Source organism: Labrus mixtus, chromosome 3 (genome assembly GCF_963584025.1).
Source record: "Labrus mixtus chromosome 3, fLabMix1.1, whole genome shotgun sequence".
Lineage (NCBI taxonomy): Eukaryota > Metazoa > Chordata > Actinopteri > Labriformes > Labridae > Labrus > Labrus mixtus.
In genome coordinates, this window is record NC_083614.1 from 10,340,449 (window position 1) to 10,366,064 (window position 25,616).

Sequence of the window (25,616 nt, forward strand, 5' to 3'; positions counted from 1 at the left end):
ACCAGATGCTCTTGTGCTTGCTGACCTTTCCCCACTCAAAGGACCCGATGTTCCCCAGGGCGGAGCCTCCCCAAGAGCAGAACACGGTTGTCCGGTCTGGCACCCAGCCTCGTTTGGACTGATCTGTCAGCACGGCGATGAGCTGATTCATGATAGCTGAAGCCCCACCTCCCTGGTCGCTGTCATGACGACTACCCACCAGCACGTAGCGATCTGGAAGTGAATGAAAAGATATGAGTGGCCTAATTTATGCATTTATTCCTTAAAACGCTGGGGAATATTGCAACTTAAATTCTAAATACTTGTCATTTCTGTTAAAACAAATGATCCATATTGTTAGACATCGGAATACTTTAAACAGGATGTTAAACAAGTGGAATTGTAGACATTAATATCAAACATTTCAATAAAGCAATCACAAGACAACTTAACCTTTAAACTGCACCAACCTAAAATGAACCTGTTAGTTCTGGGGGACAGGGGGAAAGCATCATTTTTGCTGAGCAACATTTCCCTTCATGCATCGCTATAATAATACAATTGTTCTTTCAGGCCAAGTCTTCTTTGCTCAACAGATACTGATTTAAATTCTGGTGTGTAACTGCTTCAGACAGCGGCCCTCCTAAGTATTGTGTGTGTGCGTGTGTGTGTGTGTTACAACTAACTTTATTACACAATGAACCTATATCTATAATGAAGCTGTTGAACACCGACCTGATGACTCTACTTCAGATCCATTCAAACATTTGAATACATTTAAACCTTGATGCTTTTAACACACATTTATCCAGTAATTCATTTCTATAGGTATAATACTTATAATTATCATTACAGTTAATTCACCTTCAGGGGTAAATGGTTCGAATTGTAATTTGTTCTTTATGTGTAAAAGCTCCAGACACTAAAAAGCAGGTCAAGTGTTTTCTAAATGAGGTCATCCCTGAAATGCGAAACAGTGATTTACTAAAGAAGTTACTGAATAAAGATTTATAAAATGAAAATGAATGACACAATAACCCAGTGGGACTGACACAATAAAACTCAAGTACAATTTGGATGTGGATTTCCAACAAAACACACACACACACACACACACAAACAAGTCTGCTCAAGGCTTCTTTGTACGCCTTACATTTGCTACAAAGACAGAGTGTTAAGTATGGATGCACAAAGCAGCTTCCTGCAGGCGAAGAGGAGAACAGAGCAAAGCTCATCACTCCAACACAGAGCGCTGATGACTTTGTTTGAGGAAAGAGGTGCTTAGAGAAGCCTACTAGCTTAGCCTAAGAATCTGACAATGTGTTATTGCACTGAGAGCAGCTTCCAGGGTTCGAGTTAGCCCAGGAGCTGCTCTCAGTGCAATAATACGCTGTTATTACTGTAAAGCGCTCGAAATCAGTCATATGTGAGAGGGTGCAATTTGCTGTTTCTTCATATAGAATTGTGTTTACTCTTCATGGGTGTGTTTATTTCTCAGAATGAATTAACCGTTAAATGAAGCATGTATAAGAAACATTCAATAAAAGCAAGGACATGTTAAATATACATGTGTCGTTGTGGTGTTGCTGCCCTTCAGCTATGACAAATCATGAACAAACGTTCAGTGCAATACGTGATGGAGAAGTTATTTCTTAACTGGTGTTTTTTATGCAGAACCTCTTGAGAAAATGGGTTAACATATTGTTGGTTTTGGCCGGAATTTTGTATATAAAAAATAAAAAGTTTCAATGACGATCTGCATCTTTTTCTGCCAAAGTACACAAACTTAATTGGCAGACAAAGATTATAAATAAAAAGTATAAAAAAAGTGTTTCAAAAAGCAATGACTTGGGGAAACTCATATTGTAAGTGAATCTAACAGATCATGGCTTAATGATTTAAATGTACAATATATATATATATATATATATATATATATCAATTAAAAAATTAAAAAATGGACTAAACCTATGACAAATATATTTTTGATGAGTACTGACATAAATTCAAATGTTTCCAAAATCTATCAATCCGTAATTTTATAGTTGTTCCGGGATGTGTCTTGTTGTGGCAGCCGCCATGACAGACAACAGTTTATCGTTGCCATGGAAACACCGGATGTTACATAAAAGACTGCGACATAAGTAAGCGGGAACTGCTACTGAAAGTTATACAACTCTGAGTTTGTTTTCGTCGTGGGAGGGGGGTTGATTGAGTACCCTGGTGGGAGAGTTTACATCCTGTGCGTTTAAAGATTAACGATAAATACTGCTAATTCTACATGTCTCACTGCTCAGTATTGACATTTTATGATTGTATAAATCGACTGCGTGCCCTACCACATAATGTGTGGCTTTCATAAACTGGATGCATGGATCTGTTCTGGGTGAAACTACATGACTACTTTCTACAATCCTGTTTTATTATATTAGTGAAAAACTGACGGATTGTGAAGAAAATTACCCTGTAGATTCTTCAGGCATGTAATACTTAAAACCTCAACAATGTTCGTACATATTAATCCTGTTGAGGGGTGGGAATGGGCATGGAACAGACATATGATCAAATGCCAACAACCAGTTAAAGTGTCACTCCTTCCAGAGATTTGTGGCCCACATTATTCGCTTTAGTGGCCCATTATGGCTGCCTAATATCACATTGTAAATCAGAGAGGTAATTTTCCACCAGTGAGTGGGCAGGACAGGTACAGTAGCAACGTACTGCTACGAGTAGAGGGGAGGGGAGGGTGGGAGAGGGGGTTGTAACAGGAGGACAACTGTGGAGGTGAGGCAAGGACAAGATAAAGGATCTCCTCTCTGCTGAATAACAATTAAAAGAAAAGGATAAGAGGAAAAACAGCCCAGCAGAAGGGGCTGCCATTTAAACATTAAAGGGACATAATGTGTTTGGAAATGACCTGAGCTCACACAGGACTGTGACTGCAGAGGACACCGCGGGCGGCTGAGAGAAAAAAAGAAAGCCATTTAAAATATGCACCAGCATGTCACTGTCCAAATCGTTTAACCTTTTCTTTTCTGACTGATCATTAAAATCTGTTCATGTTGAGGAGACTTGTCACCTAATGCATGTCCTGAAAAATAAATATTAGTGAAGCTCTGATTTGAAACAAAGACTAAAACACAAAGAACCCACGACAGCAGAGTGCGCAGCAGACAAGGTTTTAAAGCTACACAAACAAAAATGTTACGTTATATATTTAAATGTATTAAAGGTCACATATTGTAAAAAATACAAACCATGTTTTTCTACAACTAATATGTGTCCCTAGTTTGTCTACCAACCCCCCAATTATGAAAAAAGTTAATCCTCTCCATCTTTTGCCAGCAGCATTTTTAAGAAAATGTGTACTCAAACAGGCACAGTTTGGAGGTTTTCCTTTTGTGACATCACAAAGGGCAGTAACCCCTCCCCCAGGTGGGTGACACTCCCACAGCTAGGTGTTTGTTCTGCCCTCTGAGTCTGCCTTCTCACCGTAAACAATAGGGCATGGAGTGAGAAAGCCCAAGCCGCCCAAGCCCTGGGCTTGGGGCGTGGTCAGACACTGTTTATTTACATATTTAAAGCTACAGACACACAAACAGCCTGTTCTGAGCAGGGCTGAAATAGAGGGGTTTATAGACATGATCAAATACAGGATCAGAGTGGATTTAGAACAAGAAACTTCACAGACATGTTTTAGGGAGCTCTAAGACTCAATTCAACTTGTTGAAAAGGAGGTTGATATGTGACCTTTAATAAGTAAATCAAATGTCTAAGTGTAATTTGTAAGAGAGTATATAAGAGTGTCTTATAGAAAGGCCTTTTTGCCTTTAAGTTTGGATAATAAAGCCGAAGAGAGACAGAAAATGTTGGGAGAAGAGGGGGAGGGGGGTGACAAGCAGTATTTGAACCCAGGGTTTGAACCCTGGGATTTGAACCCATGGCAGCTGCCGAGGAGGGAAGCCTCCATATATTTGTGGCGCACAACATAAAAGCTAGGATATCGGCAACGTGTTAGACTTCTAATATCCTGCTCACAGCAAGTACACATTCTATTAGTTTATCGACTTCTTTTGAACAATAGAGGATATAGAAAATAACATGTTCAGATAAATCCACTGTACACTAACTAAATGGCACACAGAAAAAGTCACAAACACTAGTGGAGCATTTAGAAAAAAGGAATTTCCCCAAGTTTCCATTGCTTAACATTTTTGATATCATGGGGTATTACTCCCTTATTTAAGTGGAAAGGTCAGTGGATATGGGGAGAAGTGATGCAGGAAAAGGGTCAGAGTCAAACCCCCTTTAGTCTATTGTCAGTTGCAGTTTTGTCTGCAGTCTTTTTTCTTCTCTATAAACTGTTCTTTTTTTTCTTTTCGACAAGAGCACACGACTCATTCTCCTTGATGCCCTAACTAAGAGTGAGGGTATCAACTGAACACAGTTCCTGTAATTTGGACCTGCACATACAAGCGGATGTAATAAGTGGTGCTTTTTTTTTTTTAATTCACTCAAATGTCTGAATCAGCTTGATGATGGCAGGCATCTACAGCAGTAGAGCTCTTGATATTATTCTGGGAAGCAACTTGTATTTAAATTTCAACATGAATCATATCTACTTGTCCAATGTAGCTTTTTGGACAGAATGAGTAATGGAGCTAATTCTGAGAAACCGGAGAGGGTGAGACATTTGTGCCATAATGTGCAAGAAGTCTGCGCCATGAAATATAGAAAAATATGTGAATTTTTAGAGTCTATGAGAGGAATGACAATCACGGACAAAGTTTATTTTTTTTCTGGAGAAATACTTGCTTTTAACTCAGCATACACATTTACATGATTGCTGCCTGTAAGCCTGTTTAGACCACTCAGGCTTTTGCCCTTACCCAATCCTCCCCTCTCTCTTTATAGCCATCCTGTGCAAATGAAGGCAAATGCAAATAGCCTTGACAAATAATTGCATGTATATCTCTGGCCATAGACGAAGATGTTGGCAGCCAAAATGATTCACTAAAAACTCATCCAATCTGGCAGTTAAGTCAGAGGCCTTTTGCTTCCAACCATGATTATCTGGGTATACTACTCTTGTGAAATGCTCTAGATGGCAATAATAAACACGCAGCTTTGGGTTAGAAAAAATAGGTTAAAAGCATTTATTTTTTTCATGTGCCTTTGAATTAATCGGGGAGAGAGAGAGAGAGAGAGTGGGGTATGGCATGCTTGAAAGGAGACACCAGTCGGATTTGAACCAGGGCCCGTGGTGCGTGCACTAACCACTAGGCATCTTGCGCCCCAACAGGGTTTGGCCTTGCTTGTTATTCTATGATCTGCCTGCTTTTACATTTATTTCATTATTGCTGTCCTTGTAAAGCAACTTGTAACTTGGTATTGAAAAGTGCTCTATAAGAAAAGGTTATTATTATAACATTGTCAATTCAAACCGGTGAAGACAGTATGGCCAAAAGATCCAAGTCGTGGCAGAACGTAATACCGTTTACAGGACTGATACATATTGTATTATATTGCAGTATTGTAACCCTTATTATAGAGCTTCAAATTAAAGTCAACTTCATAAAAGACATCAATACTCACATTTGGTTTGAAACCAAAAACCAACCCAGGTTTCCTGAACGCTCAAGGTGTGTAGCCTACTCTTTCTTTTATCCTCATTCTCTATCTTTGACACACAACATCAGCAGCACACCGAATCTCTAAGATAGAAAAATGTTTCCATTTTCTAGAGGGGTGACCAACAATGTTGTATTTTTTTAAGGTTAAGTTTGGGGTTCTTTATGCCTTTATATAGAGATACGGCAGTGGATAGAGTCAGAAATCATGGAGAGAGAGAGACAATGGGGAATGACATGTGGGACAATAGCCTCTGCACATAGGGTGCACGCACTAACCACTAGGCTACTGACGCCCCAGCATGGTCATATTTTGAAGCACTGGAACACTAACAAAGCTGGTATAAAGACTTGGAAGCTTACACAACACTGCCTGATTCAAAGCCTTATGACTCTTTGATTTCCTTTAGAAACATTGATCGTTCTCCAGTTAACTATATTCAATCAATGTCTTTTTTTTTCATTGATAACAATGCAAATGAGAAATAGTACAAAATGTAAGGTATACTGATAACTAGAGAAAAAACTGTAAAACAAATCATTTTAATTTCTTTCATCTACAGAATGACACTTTATAAACAGTCAATACCCTTCAGTGTGCTGAACTACACAACAAGAGTTTCACCAGCTGACGTAGCTACTCTTTCAATTAAAAGGGCAATATGTAACTCTGACACCTACCGTTCAAAATTGGTAATACAGTCCAAATTCAAAACATTGGACCTCTCTCCCCCCGTCCCCTCCTTTCTAGAGTCGATGTGCACACACAATGTACCTATTGGTCCTTTAAAGGGAGAATGTGCAACTTTTTGATCCTGTAGATGTCGCCCTTGAGCACCATCATGAAACCCAAACTACCTGCTGTTTTTAGCGACACCTCCGCTTTTCTGAAGCCTCCGTTCTCCTCCAGCGACACACCTCCAAACCCTCTCCACTCAAGTCCGTGCAATCGTATCAATTAGAACACACCATAATTTAAAATCATTCAGCACAAGCGGCAGGCAAAACTGTCCCTTGCTCGAGCTGCAAGTGTCTGTGTCCTGCATTGTTGTGTTAGCAAGCTAATGGTAGCACTCTTTAGTTAGCTCGTAGCTTCATATTGCACATAAATTGACACAGAATGACCGTGATTTAAAGACACTTATGAGACATCCAAATAAGCAATGAGTATGTTCTTCTTCTTTTCTCTAGTCCTTGACTAAAACAGCTTTCTACGCAAGGCTGTCCCGTCCATGTAAACATGATGTTAACACGGCTTGACATCTGTACAGCTGGCGGGACTTCTCACTCATTGTAGACAGTCATGACAAAGAGAGACATTTACAGAAGATATACTTGATTTCTGTTATATTTATGTGTATAATGTCGCACATTCTGCCTTTAAAACAAATGATAGTTTAATACTTTTATGTCTCTGTCAGCAGGCATACATTTATTACAGGCTGAGGTAATATCAACATAGCTAAGAAGATCAAGGTGTGGGTGTGATGATAACATCATTTCAGTTCATTATTTTCTGTGTTTCTGTGTAGGAATAAGATCCGTGTATTATGGTCTGCCAACTATTTTAAGCTTCACCTGGAGGCTTTGTTTGTCTAAGATGAGGTGTTGCTTCAAAGCCGAACCTCAGAACAGTTTACAAACCTGGGTTCCTCCTTCCTTTCAGGTATCCCACGACATTGTAGATTTTCTTGTAGGACAGCTGGTTCCCAACAGTCAAGGTAATCTTCTTTCGGTCTAGGAAGAAGAGAAGATGAACTTTAAGGTGGAGGATAGCGAAAGAACATTGCGAAATCTTCTTGCAAAACTTGGTCGTCATTACGACAAACCCTGGCCAATTTGAAGCCGTTACGCGAGTCGCTGAGTGATACTGAATCTAAATGTGTCCCTAGTGTGATGAAAAAGGAGGAAATTGAATCCTTATTTTGTTAGTGAGGGCCCAGAGATAGAGGGTAAATTGGAAACAGCATGGCCTCACAGTCTCTGTCAAATGTGCTACATCTGTATGAACACCAACTCTGAGAAAATCAAATAGAAATCAAGGTGAGATCGCTGGTAGACAATTTTCCATTCACAGTTTGATTGCATGCATTATGAAATGACTTTTCAAATGTGACGGGTGAAAATTTAATCCGACACGAGCAGATCACCAGGTAGTTTGAAGCTCCTGTGAGAAACTTTTGGTTTGTGTGGATGTTTTAGCAACCCCTGTGGACTAAAAGCTGCTTCTTGGCTCTTTGCTGATCTTGGCCTGCACAAGTGTAAGTCAAGTTTTTTTTTCTTCAAATAAATAATAATCCTGTCTTATTTTTACAGTCAATGGATCACTCATTGAAAATCTTTGCTGTGGAAAATGTAAATGCCAAATGGACTTGAGCTTGCATAGCCCTTTTGTAGTCTTCTGACTACTCAAAGCTCTTTTACACCGCAGGTCACACCTCCACATTCACACACTGATGATAGACGTTGCTATGTCAAGTAACCATCAGATGTGACTAATTCCATTCACACACCACTGATGAGGCAGCGGGAGCAACTCGGGGTTAAGGACACATCAGACGTGGCTGCAAGAGCTGGGGATCGAACCCCCAACCTTCCGGATAAGAGACAACAGACTCCACCACTGAGCCACAGCCGCCCCTCAAATGTAAACAAAGGTCATTTTGGCAGCTTGCAGTCACCGCATTGCCTATCATCTATCATCATCAAATATCCATGTCTTTAGGTAGGCTTTTATTGTTGATTTAAAAGAGTGCTAAATTACACAGTAACATATAATATTGCTCTATATATACATATCGGCACTCAAATGTGCAAATCTCTTCTTAAGAATGGTTTGGGAATGAGGCCCAGTGATGGAAAAACAAGTCCCTGCTCAAACACAGACACCCTCATACTGTACACTGCCGTACAATGTACTTGACGGGGCAGTCACTCGATATTGCGTCTGCCTGCTCCGCTGCCTTGCTGGACGGCTTTGAGCTCTGGGGAGGACGATGGCCGGATATCTGAGGGAAATGCAGCTGAGTCGCCAGTAAAGATGTGAAGCAGCAGCTCAAACTGTGTGTGACTAGAGGTCCCCTGCCTACAGCACAGCACTACAGCATGACAGCCCACTTTCCCAGTCTCGCTCTCCTGTCCTCCGTCCCTCCCTCCCTGCCCGCCCGCCTGCCTGCCTGCCTGCCTGCCTGCCTGTCTCATCGCCCTCTCGCCACCTTTTTAATACATTATAAAAATTCACTGCTTTCTCTCACAGGCGCCACATAACCCATTTATCACTTTTGACATTGGCATAAATGACTTTGGCTAAAGAGCAGGGATGGAACATGTGGCCCCGTTTGTGTATTCAATCTGCAGACGTACGCACGGAGGGCAGCGAGAGATTTGTCACAGAGTAATTCTCCTTCATGATGAATGGGTTTACAGATAGGGATGCAGCTACAGGTAAGGGGTGACTGCGTTAGGTTTGTATAACTTATGAAAATATTCAAAGGGACTATGGTACGTGTCTGATTTTCACCCTCTAAATGAAATGTGAAAGAAGATATTTCAATTTCACCTTCGTAAGTATTTCCCGAGAGATCAAGCCGTTTTCTACCTGATGCTCTTCAGATAAAAACAGCTAGGCAGAAATGCTACAAAGCAGCTGACTTCAACATATCATTACAGGGAATTGTCATGGAACCATCATGGCTTTATCCTCACATGAGTTTAAACAGCTAACACAGCCTGGGGTCAAATTGATGCCAAAGAACACGATGTGTACCACATGTGTACAGGACATTGAAAAAATATCATCATGTTCATTTTAAGTTCACCCAGTTGTAGGACAAGTCATTAAATATGAACCAAAAAAAAACAATGTCAATCGTTTATTTAAGAGCCAAATTGACCCCAAAGATAATACGAGGGTTAAGCAATTTCCCTTCTGAGTGAATTTATATTCCCTGTAAGCAGCAGGCTGGTTAAATAGACCGGCTCTTAGGAAACAGGTCCTCTCCTTTAACAAACAAAAATAAATACTTAAAGGAGCAATATGTAACTCTGACACCTAGTGTTTAAAATTGGTACTGCAAATAAAATTCAAAACATTGGAGAGAGCTGTTTCCCCCCGCCTCCTCTTCACTAGAGTTGATGAGCATGCAGGTTGACATTTTGCAGACAAGGAAGCTTCAGTGACTATCCAGCTCTGCATCAGACCTTATGCCTTTATTTAGAGATAGGACAGTGGATAGAGTCAGAAACCCGGGAGAGAGAGAGTGGAGAATGACATGCAGGAAAGGAGCCACAGTTTGGATTCGAACCAGGGCCGTCCTCTCTCCAGGACTATAGCCTCTGTACATGGGAGGCTTGCACTAACAACTTGGCTAACGGTGCTCCGTTAGAAAACTAGCTTTTGAATATCAGGCTGAAAACCCAAAACAGTTTGACAAGCACTAAAACACATCTAACATCTAAGCTCTAGTTTACATATTATCGCTTGTGGAGTTTCTTTGGAAGACATCTACAATCTCCAGTTGGTCCTTATAAACTTGAATGCAGAAAGATACCCTCTTATCTTAGAGATGAAGATAAATTAATTTCATGTTCCAAATGACACAACTCCCGAGGATATTAAAAAAGATCAAACTATTATAACATTTGTAATTTGTCTTCATGCATTGCTGTGAACTTGTGATTGTAGCAGCCATTAAATATTTCTACATTTGAAGCATTACTTATCTGCACTGTGTGGCTCATCGACAGTGATGAGGGCATCAGACAATATGAAACACTGCATGTAGTCACACATAATTAAATCACATCTTGCAATAAAGCAAGCCAAATGAATCACCCAGGCTCCACACATTTAAACCATAAGTGGCACATAATGAAAGAGCATATCTATATTTATATATATATATATATATATATATATAAACCATAGTGCCTATATTCTGAAATGTTCCTGCCCTGTTCTCTGCAGGGTATTAAATGCAGAGTTGAGAAGAAAAGGCAGTAAGTGAATGATCAATAATGGCGTAATTAAAGGGCCTGGGAGTCCTTTCTATAAAGCCATTTCAAGTTGTTCTGCTTCGCTCGCCTCTGCCTCTGCGGCCTTGCAATGTAATTGCTACGGAAATTTGTTACACTTTTGGCATTTGCTCTGAGTGGGGGACCGAGAGAGACAGAAAGAAAGAATTGCATGTGTTGGAAAAATGAAATGAGAAACAAGACAAAGAAGGAATTTAGGCACAGCTGACTCACTGAAGTTTCATTCTTCAGCTTTCATTTTTCCCAGAGTAGAGCGATTGGTATAAAAAGGATTTGTGTTGGTTTGTGTCAGAGAGTGAGATGAGTCAGAGGGAGAGACACAGAAGGGTTGGTGAAGCTTTGACCTTTGCCCCTCCTCATCGTAGAGTCCCTTCCCCCCCTCTATGATTATGGATAAGATGAAATATTTAGTGTTGCACCAATCAAGTGAAACTAAATCAATATAGTGTAGAAATCTATTATTGTCAAGAGTGACTTTGGACTTAAAGACGACTTAAACGGCCAAAATTGCATCTCATGCAGATGCTAATGGTGCCCAGAAGATCTAAAAAATGGCGAACAAATACCTAAAAAAAACAACAAAAGGGTAATACTTTTTGATGGTATGAAAAGGGATGAGAACAGATCCAGTTGTTATGGAATGGTATTTGGCACCGCTACAATATGAGCATTCTGGAAATAATATTCATGTTAAAGGAAGAATGTGGGACTTATTGATCCAGTAGATGTCGCCCTTGAGCGCCAGCATGAAACCAAAACAAACTGCTGTTTGGCCACACCTTTGCTCTCCTCCAGCGGCACACCTCCAACCCCCCTCTACTTGAGTTCGCACAGAAGAGTTAAAGGCAGGGTTGGTCATTTTGATTGAAAGATTTTGGTTGAAATTGTCTTTCATTTCCTAACAGAAATGAATAACTCATGTTCTCTTAAAAAGGAAAGGAGAAAATATATCATCTGTAGCAGTTGTAAGCCTGTAAAAACTTTGACCAATGTCTGCCATGAGGTACCAATCTGATGAACCAATGACGACTCCCTATCTCCCTGCTCGCTCTCTACCCCTTGCGTGCACTAACAAAGTGTACTCCTTCATGTAAATGAGGGGCGTGGCTTTTGAGGGAGCACAGAGGGGGGGGGGGGGGGGGGGGGGGGGGGGGTGTAGTGTAGACCATGGAGCACTGAGGGAATTCGACTTTCAAAATCATGCTAGTTTTTGAAAATTACCAACCCTGCATTTAAGAGCAAGCGGTGGATAAATTTTTCCTTGGCTTGAGCAGCAATTGCCTGTGGCCTGCATTGCTGTGTTAGTGGGCTAATGTTAGCACACTTTAGTTAGCTTGTAGCTTCACATGCATGTAAATTGACATACATGATGACTGTGATCAATTTGTGGCATTCAAATTAACGGTGAGTATGTTATTGTTCCTTTCTCTAGTCCTCGACTTAAACAGCTTTCAAACGCAAGTCGAGGAGCCAGCCGTCCTGTCCATGCCAACGTGATGTAAACACGGCTCTGACAACGACACTGCTAGCGGGACTTGTGTTTCTCACTCATTGTCGACAGTCATGACTCAGAGAGACATTTACAGAGGTAAAATAGAGTAAATAAAGTATGTAGGAGCTATTGGTAATGTGCTGTGTTGCACAGCAAGAAGACTTTAAACATTTGTCTTCATACAAGACCATAACTGGACTATAAATTAAATACATTCAAGGTAAAGAAAATGATGATATAGGTGCACAGATCTGAACACATTCAGACACACATAGTGTCCAGGGTATTGCAGGATCGTTTAGGTCTGAAGATTTCCATGGAGGGCCCCTGAGCAATTAACCAATGGCCAGCCAATACAGCCAGACTTAATTGAATGCGGATTAAGGGAGAAAAAATAAGCAGAGAAGGTATTACAAAGAGAGAAACGAAATGAAAGGAGGCAGACAGATGGAAACAAATGATAGCAGGATCCCAAGAGTGGTCAGAGGTGCAGCCAATCGATGGAGACAGATTACAACTCTCTCGCTCGCTCCCTCTTTAACTTCCCTTTGTCTCTCTCCCTTTCTCGAGCCCATTCTCTCCCTCTTTTGCACGCATTTGATGCAATGGAAACACTTCAAAAAGGAGCCTACCTTGCAGAGCCTTGTGGTGTAAATTAAGCTGGGGCTACACAGATGCCTGTCTTCAGAGAATGGGGGATAAACACGATTGGGCACACACACACTCAAAATGTGCAGATCAAAAGCAAACAGTACCTCTGCCAGAGCTGGAATGGCTTCTGACTGACAATCCAGATCCTGTGACAGATGAAAGGTATCTACTGACAGACAGAGTCCACTTTCATACGATTGTACACACATTAAAGTCGCAAAAAAACATCACTAAAGGCAACTAAAAACCTTAAAATCAAATACAATTGAAATCTTCTCAACTAGAACTGAAAAGCCAGGTACTAAGAGCTCACAGTTTGAAACAATAGGGCAAGAGATGAACACACCTGCACAGTCTATCCTCCCTGCACTTAAGGATCAATTGTACTCATGTCTTCGGCCACTGATTTTTGGGGGGTGCGTTATTGATTGCCAGTGTGACTGACACAGGAAGCACGGGTGCGTGACAGTGACGGCCGTGTGTGTGTGTGTGTGTGACTGTTATCTGTGCAACATGGGAAACAGCAGAAACCACTGTTCCAGTCAGTGACCAGCAGCTGCTTGGATTTATTGGCGGATAAATGGAAATGGACAGAGCGTACGCATGCACAATGGGGAAACATGCTGGCAAGAAATGATGACTACCTTGCATGCCCCCTCTATAAAAAAAAAAAAAAAGGGGGATGAGCAAGAGGAGGCTGAAGTGAATGAGAGAAGAGTCGGGTTGAGAGAATGATGGATCAGAGGGTGGCAGTGTGGTGGAGGCCTGCGGTAATGATGCTGAGATATGAGAGGATTTACGCTCTGGAAAGCAGGAATTACCCTGTAATACCATATTAATCTCAACTCTCTCTTATACACATATACTGACTATGCACATCCATATGATGGCAAGAAAGACACAGCTGTTCGTAACAATAGAGACTGGTCTCCCTCTCGAGTCCATCCACTCTCTTCAACTGGTCCAGAACTCTGCCGCTTGCATCATCTCCAGAACCCCCTTTCATTAATCACATCGCTCCTGCACATCAACACACCGACCCGCACTCTCAGGTCTTCTTCCTTCCTTTCAACTCACTGCACCACCCGCCCGCCTGTCCACCATGGGGTCCAGAGCCTTCAGCCGCACACCCCCCCCAACTCTGTAACTCCCTCCCACCAGACATCCGTAATATCGATTCTCTCTCCATTTTTGAATCTGATCTCCAAACATAATATGCCATTTTCTGTCTGACCATTATCCATCCTGTCTCATGAATCCTCTTCTCAAAGATTTTATACTGTACACTAGTTTTGTTAATGCTAATGTTACTTGTTGTTTTTATCTCTGCTTTAAATAAATGTATTTATTATTGTTATTATGAATAATTCTTCATATAACTTACAACAAAATCTCTTGAACTTGGTGGAACCCAGCGCTGCAACCAAACCTAATAGTGACTAGAAAAAAAAATAACAATATATTTTTCAACCTAAGCACTGCAGCACCTGTGCAGGAGTTCAGAGAGGTACAGAGGAGCGAGGTTATGGGTGGCCTTAAAGGTGACGAGCAGCATCATCATCCATTCCACTCCATAGATTAAACAATAGACAGGTGTCATGGCATGCCCCCTAGATTTCCTAATCATTTGAGCTCAATTCATTCAGCCCAAAGGCCACCGCCTCTTGACCAATGACACAACTGTAGTAGTTTAGACTGTAGAGTTGCTAAGAAAAAAACTAGTGATCTATTTTCTATTAAATTTTATATGAAATTGTTCAGTGAAATGAATTGCTACTTGGGTTAAGATTAACACAGAATTACAAGAATCCTCCTTTACTAGGACAAAAAAAAAACCCTGCTGTCCTCTTATTATGTCACTATCTGTATGGCTTATAGAGGAGGGAAAAAACCGATTTATGTAAAAATCAAGATTCTTATCTTCTGAAATTTTAAATAGTTTTATAACTTCCAAAAATCATTTTTTTTGGGCTAATCAGTCACTCCTTGCTAAGTGCTAAGGCTAGCTTTTGACTCAGTAGAATGCCAAATGGAGCATCAAGAAATTCAGCCAGTCTCACGGATGACTGGGGGAGATCCTGAAGAATGTACTAAATCAAAAATAGAATTTTAATTATGAGTCGTTTTGAATCCAAAATAGATTCTGAATTGAATCGTGACTCCAAGAATCGAAATTGAATCAAATTGGAGGACTTTAAGGACTTTGCTGCACGTACTTATTCCTGTCCTCTTTTGTTGCTGTGTTTTTACAAAGTGTTATTTTTTTCACACGTGTTATTTTTACTCTTAAGGTCCTTAATGTCCTGCTCTAATTTGCCTAAAAATGAAGTGTCCTTATTTTCCTTCAAGGAGGATTGCTGAAAGCCCCAATCATAAGAAAGTGTCTTAATCCCTCCATCAATGTGTTCGTTCTCGTTTTGTGTGAAGGAAGATCTCCTACAGTTAGAGCATCTCTCCTCTAACCTCATTCACTGTAGGTTAATTAACAACTGCATCTCATTTATGATGACCTGACCACGAGGCGCAGGCAAGCAGCAAGTCAAATTACAAGGCAATCAAAATGGTACAGCAATAAAAATAGTTCCAGTAATTAAACAGCAGAGAATAACAAGAGCAGGGATGACATGCATCCACAATAAAAAAAGAGAATGTAATAAAAGAAGGGTGAGGGAGCAAGTCTATATATAAACTCCTATGAATTGTAATTTTTTGGGGGGTACTTTTTTCACAATGTTCTGTGCAGAGAGATCCAGGAGTGATGGAGTGAGAGCAATATTCTGCATGAGTCACTGACCAGCCTGCAGGGCTACAGGTACAACTATCCATAATGCAAAGACTGAATGTTATCTCTGCATGCCTCTTTAGCTGCCTTTATAACTCTTGTTTTTTTTTCATTATGTGCATTTAGGGTCAAAACATTTGGTCCCGGTATATGGACTCTTGAAGCTCAGCGCCAAACACATTTAATGGAAGTTGCTCTATCTCAGAGAAGAAGTGGAAAAAGCCTCTCATGTTGCATATGGACACACAACGGGCATTCAAAAAAGCAGCTAGATTTAGTAACTATTTCTCAATAAAAAAAGAGAGTCTTCCAAATGTATTGTCAAGTTTGTCATATGTGTCCCTTCAAAGACAACACATGTGTTCAGAATCAGACACACTGACCTGTGAAACAATCTTAATTCTCTCAACCTTAAAAAACATTCAGTCCTGCTCAGAACAGGCGTTTCTGTGTCTGTAGCTTTAAATGTAAATGAGCTGTGTCTGACCACGCCCCTCTCTAGAAGAGGATGTGGCTTGGGCTTTCTTGCACCATGCCCTGTTTTTAACGGTGAGAAGGCAGACTCAGAGGGCAGAACAAACACGTAGCTGTGGGAGTGTCACCCACCTGGGGGAGGGGCTACTGCCCTTTGTGATGTCATAAAGAAAAACATTTCAAACCGCCTGCTTGAGAACACATTTTTTGAAAAGCGGAGCAGGCAAAAGACGGAGGATGGACTTTTATCTCGTTTTTAGACACATATTAGTGCTGAAAAAACATGGTAAAGTGTATTTTGCATAATATGTGACCAGTACCGATACTGTATTCCTAATGTTAAAATGACTTTCATTTTCTGATACATTCGTGCGTCCCACTGTGTAGCGGTTTATCAGGAGGCTTAAAACTGCCTCAGCTCCAGCTCTCAGCCTGGCGTTAGGTTGTCTGAAAGTTAGGCTGAGACAGCATTTCCAGCATGGCGGCTGCTGCCGATGAGCCTCCGGAGCCCCCTACAGGAACAGCTGGGTGACGGGACTCAGGCTTAATCCACAAAGACTAACAGTCTAGGTTGGATACCAGTTGGGATTAAGAAGTAGCAGCTAACTTAATAAATGTGTCTTAAACAAACCTGTAGGCTCATACAATTATGGCAACAACATGAGCGCCTTTCTAATGACTCATGCAGACGTTGTTGACATTTTTCTTCTGAAGAAACGTCCTTTACTTGTGTTTCTGAGATCTCGTGTCCATGGAATCGCCACTGTGAAATCGTCACTACAAAGGGCAGGTATGTGGTCTCGAGGTCTAATCGGCTAGTGTGTGTGTTCGAAGTACTATAATGTTAAACATTGGTTAAAACTGTTCTTATGTCTGTGGTCTCCCATGTTTTTAAAATCGGTTAAGATTTGATAATCGTGTTGTGTGAAGCCAGCCTTAGGCTTTTATTTATTAATTATAAAACTAAAACTATTAATGTCAGTGGTATCATGGTGCCTCCAACCGCCATTAAGGGGGCTGTTATACGTTTTAATTTCACCAAATGTCATTTTGTTTGCTGAGTTTGAAGCTTCAAAGTTTGTATCTTTTTCAGGCCCTGATAGAAGGAAAGCCCCAGAGCTTTATAAGGCTTCATCCCCCCCATCACTAGCAGTGGGTATCACCCATGAAAGAAGCTCACCAGCTGCCCACACAACAGGTCAGGCTGGGTAAATTAAAGGGTCTGCAAATTAAACAAAAAGCAGCCAGATCAGTGATAGAAAAACAGAGGCAAAAAAATCAAGGCCTAGCATGGCCTTGATTCTGATGTTTTAAAGCTTTTATCCAGATTGTACTGTGGTAGGAGATCCTTGAAATAATGACGTGAGTCTACATGAGTCACTGACCAGCCTGTAGGTACAAGTGCCCATAAAATTGTGAACAAATGTTATCTCTGCATGCCTCTTCAACTTTATACCTCTTGTTTTCTGTGTCATTAGCACTTAGGCTCAAGAGATATGGCCTCGACATGGGCTTTTGACACTCAATGCCAAACACATTGGATTGGAGTCGCTGAGGGGTTTAACTTTTCTCTGGAAATGCGGAAAAGCCTCGCAAGCAGCATAAGAACACAGAAGAGGCATTGGTAAGGGTGTCAGCTACAATATTAGTGTGACTAAAACAAATTACAAAAAGTCCACGAAATAAAAGTAAAATATGTTGATTGTAACTCCAACAAGACAGCACATAGACGTGTTACCTGATCTAACATCCCTTCCAGTGTAATTACCTTATTTGACTGATTGTTAAAAGCTGGACTATCCCTGTAAGCAACACTTCTTTTCAAATCCCAAATGGTTAAGGTCTGGTGGTAATAGTACAAAACTGTTTGAGGAAAAAAAGGTAATTCAACAACAAACCGCAATCATAATGGTTAGACACTCAGTGATGGTTACAGGATGATCAGGGTCAAACAAGAAACATTATGGCAAAAGGAAGTCCATATTTGCTAATGGGAACTGAGTGATACTGAAAGACGGTTTGTTAGAATGAAGTTTATTGAATTGCCCACTGCTACACAAAATAGTCTTTAAAAAAAAAAAAACGCCAGTACAACCATAAAGCCACCAATAGAGGTAAAATCCTCATCAGTGTGGAAGAAGCAGAGGAAACAGTAAAGCAGACGATTAAAGCCATGAGAGGGCCTCAAATTGCTGGCTTTGGCCTTTTGTGTTTAAGCTCTGACCCAGTCACACAGAAGTCAGAGTTTTTCTGCAAAGGCCTGCCCAGAGTTCGACACGAAGCTTTCTCTGATATACCTAAATCAAGACAGGCACTTAAACGCAAATCTTTTATAGGTTTGGTGATGTCACATATTTAATATAGACCTAAAAAGGTATCACATAAAAGCCAAAGAGTAAATCAGTAGTGTCTATCTTTACCCCTCTCTCGCTCTTCAAGGGAACCACTGACCCCATAGATCACACATAACTTGCAATGATGAGCACTTCAATATGGCTGCATCCCATTCTGGCTGTGATTTTATTCAATATTATGTGTCATAGTATGCTGGACATATGAGAGGAGTGTGTCAGCCACCTGTCTGAATAGTGCTTTTGTTTTCTTCAGTTTTTCTCCTGCTCAAAGGTTTTGCATTTTTTTTTTGTCTAAAAATGCCATTATGACTTCCCGATGAAGGGAAAATGAAGTGCATATAGTAGGTTGTGGATGCCTTTTTCTACAAAAAACTAACCCACCTGTAGCTTTGTCTCATGGTCTCCTTCTCCTTCTTAGCACAGTATGAAGTATGCGGTATGCAGTATGCAGTCAAAAGTGAGATCAGCAGTATGCCAAAAATACCCGGATGTCGTAGTGATTCAGGAAAGATCTAGAGTATGCATCAGATCAGTTTCCCTCGTGCACTGTTCCCCACAATGCAAAGAGCCAGGTCAGAGACCGAAATGACGGACGGCAACAGATTTAGTGACAGTAATACCAGCAATTATCTTTTTTGAGTCTAAAAACCATTCAAATCAAAATGGATCACTTTTCAGCTTTTTTCAGACGGAAAAGTGGATGCTAAGTTCGGTAACATTACAGAGGTTGTCATGACAGCTTGTATTTCTTATATGCAACTCTGACATCTAGTGTTTAAAATGGGTACAGCAGTCCAAATGAAAAACAATCGAGAGAGCTGTCTACCCCCGCACCCTCCTCCCTCGAGTCGATGTGCATGCAGTTTGCCATGTCCCGGACACTGAAGCTTCAGTATTGAGCCAGCTGTTCATCGCTCTGTAAACCTTTCTGCGTTCTAACCTCTCTCCATTTTTCGAAAGCATCGCAAGTATTAATCTTAGTTTGAGCATGTTTCTGCTCGTGGAGCTTATTAGAAACATGCAGAGGCTTTTTATCTGAACCAGTTTGCTTGCCCACTTTCATAGCTGCAGCACCTGTTGGTTTGCTGTTTGCCTGGCAAACTGAGGAGCGTCCAAAATGGCAGTATGGGGCTGTCTTAAAACCGCCTACATTCTCTGGTCCAAACAAATCCAGAGCATTCAGGACCAGAATCTAAACTTAGAAGGAGGACATACTGGCTGCTGCATTGTTGTCAGAGAAGCCAGCACTTCAACATAGCATGTTTCCTTAATGTCTGATGATATAGTAAGGTCACGTTTTCATTTAATTCAGTAGATATCTTACAGATTGGACCTTAAATGAAAATGTCTGGGTAAAAATATTCAGTAATGTGGGAAGAACGACTTCATTGCAAATAATAGTTTGAACACACTGCAAAACTATCAAAACAATCATTTGATGTTTCTGGATGAATGGTCAGTTATAGAGTTATGGAGAAGAAAAACAGAAAAGTGAATTTTCATGAAAACTGCAGTTTCAGAAACATTTCCGGTGATATTGGAACCACAGTGGAGTTGAGGTGGTCGGGTCACATCTGTGACTCAACCAAGACATATTTTCTGGAGACTTCGGGTTGTGAACTGAATTAGTCATCATAGATTGGGACTGATATGCTAGCAGAGGTAGGCGGTAGTGAGGGTGATGCTTTCAGATGGAGCAGAGTTGAACAAGAACAGCACTGACGCAGTGAAACCAGAAACCCACTCTTCAAACTTTCTTTGTGGAATTCATTTGTGTGTTTTGTCAGCTTCTGGACTTCTTGAGTCTCCACAGCTCTCACCTTAATATCAATTATGTAATACCAACATATCATTAACAATGTACAATGCTTTAAAAACACATCAATGAATGGATCAATAAAACTCATCATCTAATAAATGTTACATCAGCATTTGTTCCACTTGTTCGATCTACTGCGCTTCTACGCTCTGCCAATGAAAGTCATCTGATCAAACCTTCACAACAAGGCCCCAAGTCTCAAGCTAGACCAGTGGTTCCCAACCTTTTTTGGCTCTGACCACACTTCGACTTCACAAAACTCTGACGACCCCAGATATCCAAAACACACATAGCTTTTTACTCAAATTAGCTTGTTTTAAATCATGTAATCGTTTTTTCTTCTGTGTTGCAAGTAAACCTTCATTTTAGACCACATTTAGGGTTTTTCGTGGATATTATTGGGGACAGAGGGAGAAAGACTGGGATGACATTTCTGCACAATGGATGACAAACAGGCAAACACTCTGTAAGTTTCTTGTTTTGTCTTTTGCTATGGCCCCCAGTAGACTGTGTCCACTACATTTTAATATACAATAAACTTTTTATTGAACAATAAATACACATTTCAGGTGACCCCATTTGAAGGGTCCCCAAGTGGGGTCGGGACATCAAGGTTGGGAAACCCCTGACCTAAACTCTTCTCCTCTGTCGCCCCCCAGTGGTGAAATGAACTACCAAACTCCATTCCATCTGAAGAGTCTCTTTGCACCAATAAACTAAAGACACAGCTCAGATCCAGTTTTATGAACACCTACGAACTCAATGATATTGATGATGACACTATTTAGGATGGCTTTGATGCAGATTTGAGCTCTCAAGAACAGCTGTTGTTGATTACAATACAATACCTTTCATTACTTAAAAGTAGTGATCTGCCTCTGGTCACTTCCTGTCAGCACTTGTGTGTCTGATCAGTCTGAAAGCTGACATACTGACGTTGTTTCCTCCTCTAGATCCTTGCTTGTGTTGTACTTACTCTCTGATGTTCGTTAATTTGGAAAAATCCTCTGCTAAATGAATTGTAGGTCTAATTTAGGCCTGCCGATAATGAATGATTTCAATACTGATTAATCTATCTAATGATTGCATGATTTCTGTTTTTAATGTTTCATAAGAAAAGCCCGAAAAGAACTGAAACAGCAACAAATATTCACATAAAATACAATTAAAGAGAATCGTCTGCATTTTGACCTGAACAATGACTCTGTTCGATTACCAAAAAGTTATTTTTCTTCATTTTCAATTTTTTCAGACATTTCTTTAATCGTCCCATCGCTTCATTTGTAATCCTAGTCAAAGATAAGAGAGGCATCTTAATACACATAACAGCAACACGCCCTGACACTGCACTCCATCTGATTGTGAGGGTTCCCTGCTAAGCTTGTAATTGGATGCAGCAGGACATCTGTAGGACAGATGATAATATAATCACCACTCTTATCTCTCTGAACACTTGTTTAATAGAATTTGTTTTTCCCCTTAGAATAAACTCAACATCATGAAACAAATACAATCACTCTTTTACTTCTGTTAAGACTTTGGTGGCAGCAGACAAAGTAAGGTTCAAGCCCTTTACAAACACGCACTGCGGATAATTCTAAAAAGTAATAGTAGTAGTAAAATGTAATTTTCCTGAGATGCTTGTTAACAATTTTCCCCCACAGCATGACCCTGTCAGTCAAGGGAGGGGTGGGGGAGGGGGGAAATACTGGTTGGATGTCAGGAAAAAGTCTGGGAAAAGGGTTAAGAATGTGCCTGTTTGCATTCAGACAAGCAGCTCAGCCAGAAAAATTCAGGACATTTCAGGTTCAGGAGTTTTCAGTGCGTATGAAAGCAATACCAGACTGTTTCTACGACTATGAGACTATGCCCAGCTCTACCTGAGGGACCCTGATGTGTTAAGCTTAATACTAACAGAAATCTATGCTTATATCCTCCCTGGTGGATTTCCCTTGATGAAATCCACAGGGGTGCATCCTGGGGATATTCTAAGCAGAGGAATCAATGACCTGAACTATAGCTCTTTCCAATGCAAACGGAACAGCACTTATACAACAAACTCAGTGTTTCCCTCACATTTCTGACCTGTTTTTATATATTTTTAAAAATATAATTGCCGTGCCCACAACAGAGTGAGAGAGTGCGCAAGAGAGTACCTGATCCCTCTGTGGCTCCGTGGAACATAAAACAAAAAAAAAATAAACAAGAGAGAAATCACATCAACCTCAGAGAGAGAGAGAGAGAGAGAGAGAGAGAGAGAGAGAGAGAGAGAGAGACAGAGAGACAGAGAGAGAGAGGGAGAGAGACAGAGAGAGAGAGAGAGAGAGAGAGAGAGAGAGAGAGAGAAGGTCTACTGTCCGTACATCCCTTTTGTAAATCCCTCAACTGAGGGAGGTCGCTAAAGTTGAGGTGCCTTGCTCCTCAAAACTGTAGCTTCTCATGGCTTCATTTTTTTTTTATTAAGTAACATTTTTGGACGTTTTGTGCCTCTATTGTAGAGACAGGACAGTTGCTAAAAGTCAGAAATCAGGGAGAGAGAGAGTGGGGGACGACATGCAGGAAAGACGCCACTGGTCAGATTCGAACCTGGGCCGCCCGCCTGGAGGACCACAGCCTTCACACATGGGGCGTGCGCACCAACCACTGCCTCACCAGCGCCCCATGGCTTCGTTTTAATAATGTTAATTATTATTATTACTGCAGCTGCTTGCTGCTGATGCTGTGCTCAACTCCTACAAATAATGGAATATCGAGGGGGAACTTTTCAAAACGCAAGGCACACTCCTGGTGTTTGGGTCTGTGCGTGGGTGAGCTGATTAAAGTTGTTTGTTTCCAAAACTAAATTAATGTAGAGGGAAAAACAAATTTGATATAAATAACTTTTTATTTCATTTTAGCCATTATTGTAAAAATAAATAAAACAAGTAGTTCAGTTAAAAAATATATCATTAAGGGGAATTAAAATGAAATGAATGTGAAAAAATACCAATGTAGGTGTCCGGGCCAGACTTTCTAAAGAAACAGAAATGATCACTACCTTACCAAATTAAGAGGGACGCTGTGTACATTTACGTGCAAGGTGGGTACATAAGGTGCATAACTTCATTAATAATTCAAATCTCTGGACAAGCCGACCGGATTGGACAGGATCTTATCTTAACTATTGCACCGGGTGCTACTGTGTGTTGCACTGATTGATATTTTTGAGGATTACAATAACTGTAGCCTTTTGTCTGACCCCCCCCCCCAAAGTCCAGTTTGTTTGACTAGTGTAAGCAATCCGTACTGTACAGCCCGGTACACTTCAACGTGTGCTTTGGCATGGCAGGTTGCTCATGTACGAGCACATGCCACGGTACGCAGCCTGGACATGATTCATAATCGGTCCCCGCCTTGTGTAACCAAGAAATCCAGAAGTGTTTGAGGGCCCCATCCATCTGACTGAAGCGACTCAAAATAAGCCACAAAATCAGCAACATGATCACTACATGATTTGAATTTACCTGTGTTGGGAGGCATGGCCAGAGGCACACAGGAGTCACCCTGTCCTGTGGAAGGAGATGACAGTAACGTCTTTGCCAGGAAGGCAGATATGGGCTGAACCAAAAGAGATGTCAGTCTTCCTCCAGCCTCTCTTGACACGTCAGCTAGGGAGAAATGCAGATTGGAAAATGAATCAGTGGAAATCAGAGTGAAACAAGAACAGTCAGACAAAGAAGAAGATCAGGGATGTAGAAATGTTACAGAAACTGTTCTGATGCCATGGCCACGGTAATATAATGAATTCCACAGGATGTTTTGGGTCACTCTTGTTTTAGCGACATTTTACATCGAGCTCAAAGCAAAGCAAAGATAAAGAGAAGGAAAACTAAACCTGAAAACGGCCCACATTTCTTGGCTTGCTCTGTAAATGGAACTGATGGGTGATTTAAAGCCTCATTAGTTGTATCCCCTGTTAACTCATAACATCAATGTGAGAATAATGAGAGGTTACGTCCAGGTTTTCAGACTGACTTGGGAATCAGATGCTTGCTGTCTGTGCTGGCTCATAAAAGTCTGTTCAGCACACAAAAAAAACAAAGAAACATGAAAACAGTGACCTGAAATTGGACAAACAAACCTCTCAAAGTGAGACGTCTTTACTTAATCCCTCTGTGTTACTTTACATCCGGCCAATATCTGATCGACCGGTTCAAGTCCCGTTGAGGACCAAGTCTGGAAATTGGTCTAATAGCTGGAGAGGTGCCAGTTCACTTCCTGAGCACTGCCGAGGTGCCCATGAGCAAGGCACGGCCAACTTGATGGTAAACTCACTCTAGGTTTCTTTTGGAGAACTACATTTGGAACTTGGGTTATTTTATGGCGTCAGCTCAGACTTCAGGACACTTGTGTGAGTTTTGTAGCCACTGATTTTTTTAAATTATTTTTTTAGTTGCTTGAACTTTTAGTGCACCTTGATGTTGAAAATACATTTTACTGACATTGAAATAACTGTTCGTCATGAACACCTGTAGCTGTTGCAACTTGAGAATAGTGCTGGCCAGGCTCGCTTGAAGTCAGTCATAGATGAGGGTGCTGAGAGAAGTCATTTTTTATGTTGACATCATACCTTCTTGACATCATACTTTTTGCTGTGCATATTCATATTTTTTAAGAACCTTTAATGTTCAGGATTTGTAATACTTAGGGACTGATTCACGAATGGATTGCGGCGGGTGATAGCGCCAAGAATTGAGCATAATTTGCGGCAGCTATCTGCTCCGCCTCAACGTCTGATTCTGCTCAGTGCAGTTTGCTCTTGTTTTGCATTTGAACATGGACAAAAGTCGTACTACTACTACTGAGCTCTCATGCTGACTGAGCTGTTGTGTCCACATGAAGATGATAAGCTAGGAGGGGAGGGGGGAACTTTTTGGAGACCTGTTGGAGACCCCTGACAGGAAGAAACTTTCGTTGAAGTTCCCTCCCAATCCCCTCATGCTATCACACATATTGGATGTAATACATCATATCCAATAACCCATAAGGGGTAAACTTAAGTTTGAATGTTTTTGTAAGCTGATGGTTGTGACAGTGCATGATTCAAAGGGGTGCAGAGCTGCCTCGGCCCTTAACAACATAGTATCCTACTTCACGAGACTACTTCCATCAATGTCTCAGGAAACCTTTTAAAGAATTCAAATACTGGAATTAAGGAATAAGAAATTGATTACTTGGAAATCAAATTGTTTTACCCTTTGAGAGATATTAAAAGTAATGATAGATTGAATTTATATATCGCCTTTTAAGGGACCCATAGACGCTTGACACGGTAGAGGGACCAGATAAAGAATCAAACAAAAACAAAACGGGGACAGGTAGCAAAAGGATGGGAGACCAACGGAGAGGCAGAGTTAAGGGA

At 40.9% G+C, this 25,616-nt stretch overlaps 1 protein-coding gene across 1 annotated transcript in view; it reads right to left on the reverse strand.

Moving 5' to 3' along the window:
• Nucleotides 1-25,616, reverse strand: part of LOC132958345 (inactive N-acetylated-alpha-linked acidic dipeptidase-like protein 2) — a 479,226-nt gene that overhangs the window by 175,452 nt on the left and 278,158 nt on the right. The window contains exons 9-11 of the mRNA XM_061031099.1: nt 23,719-23,862; nt 7,254-7,346; nt 26-213 (exon numbers count right to left, since the gene is read on the reverse strand). Coding sequence (XP_060887082.1) covers nt 26-213; nt 7,254-7,346; nt 23,719-23,862 — 425 coding nt within the window. The remainder of the gene's footprint in view (nt 1-25; nt 214-7,253; nt 7,347-23,718; nt 23,863-25,616) is intronic.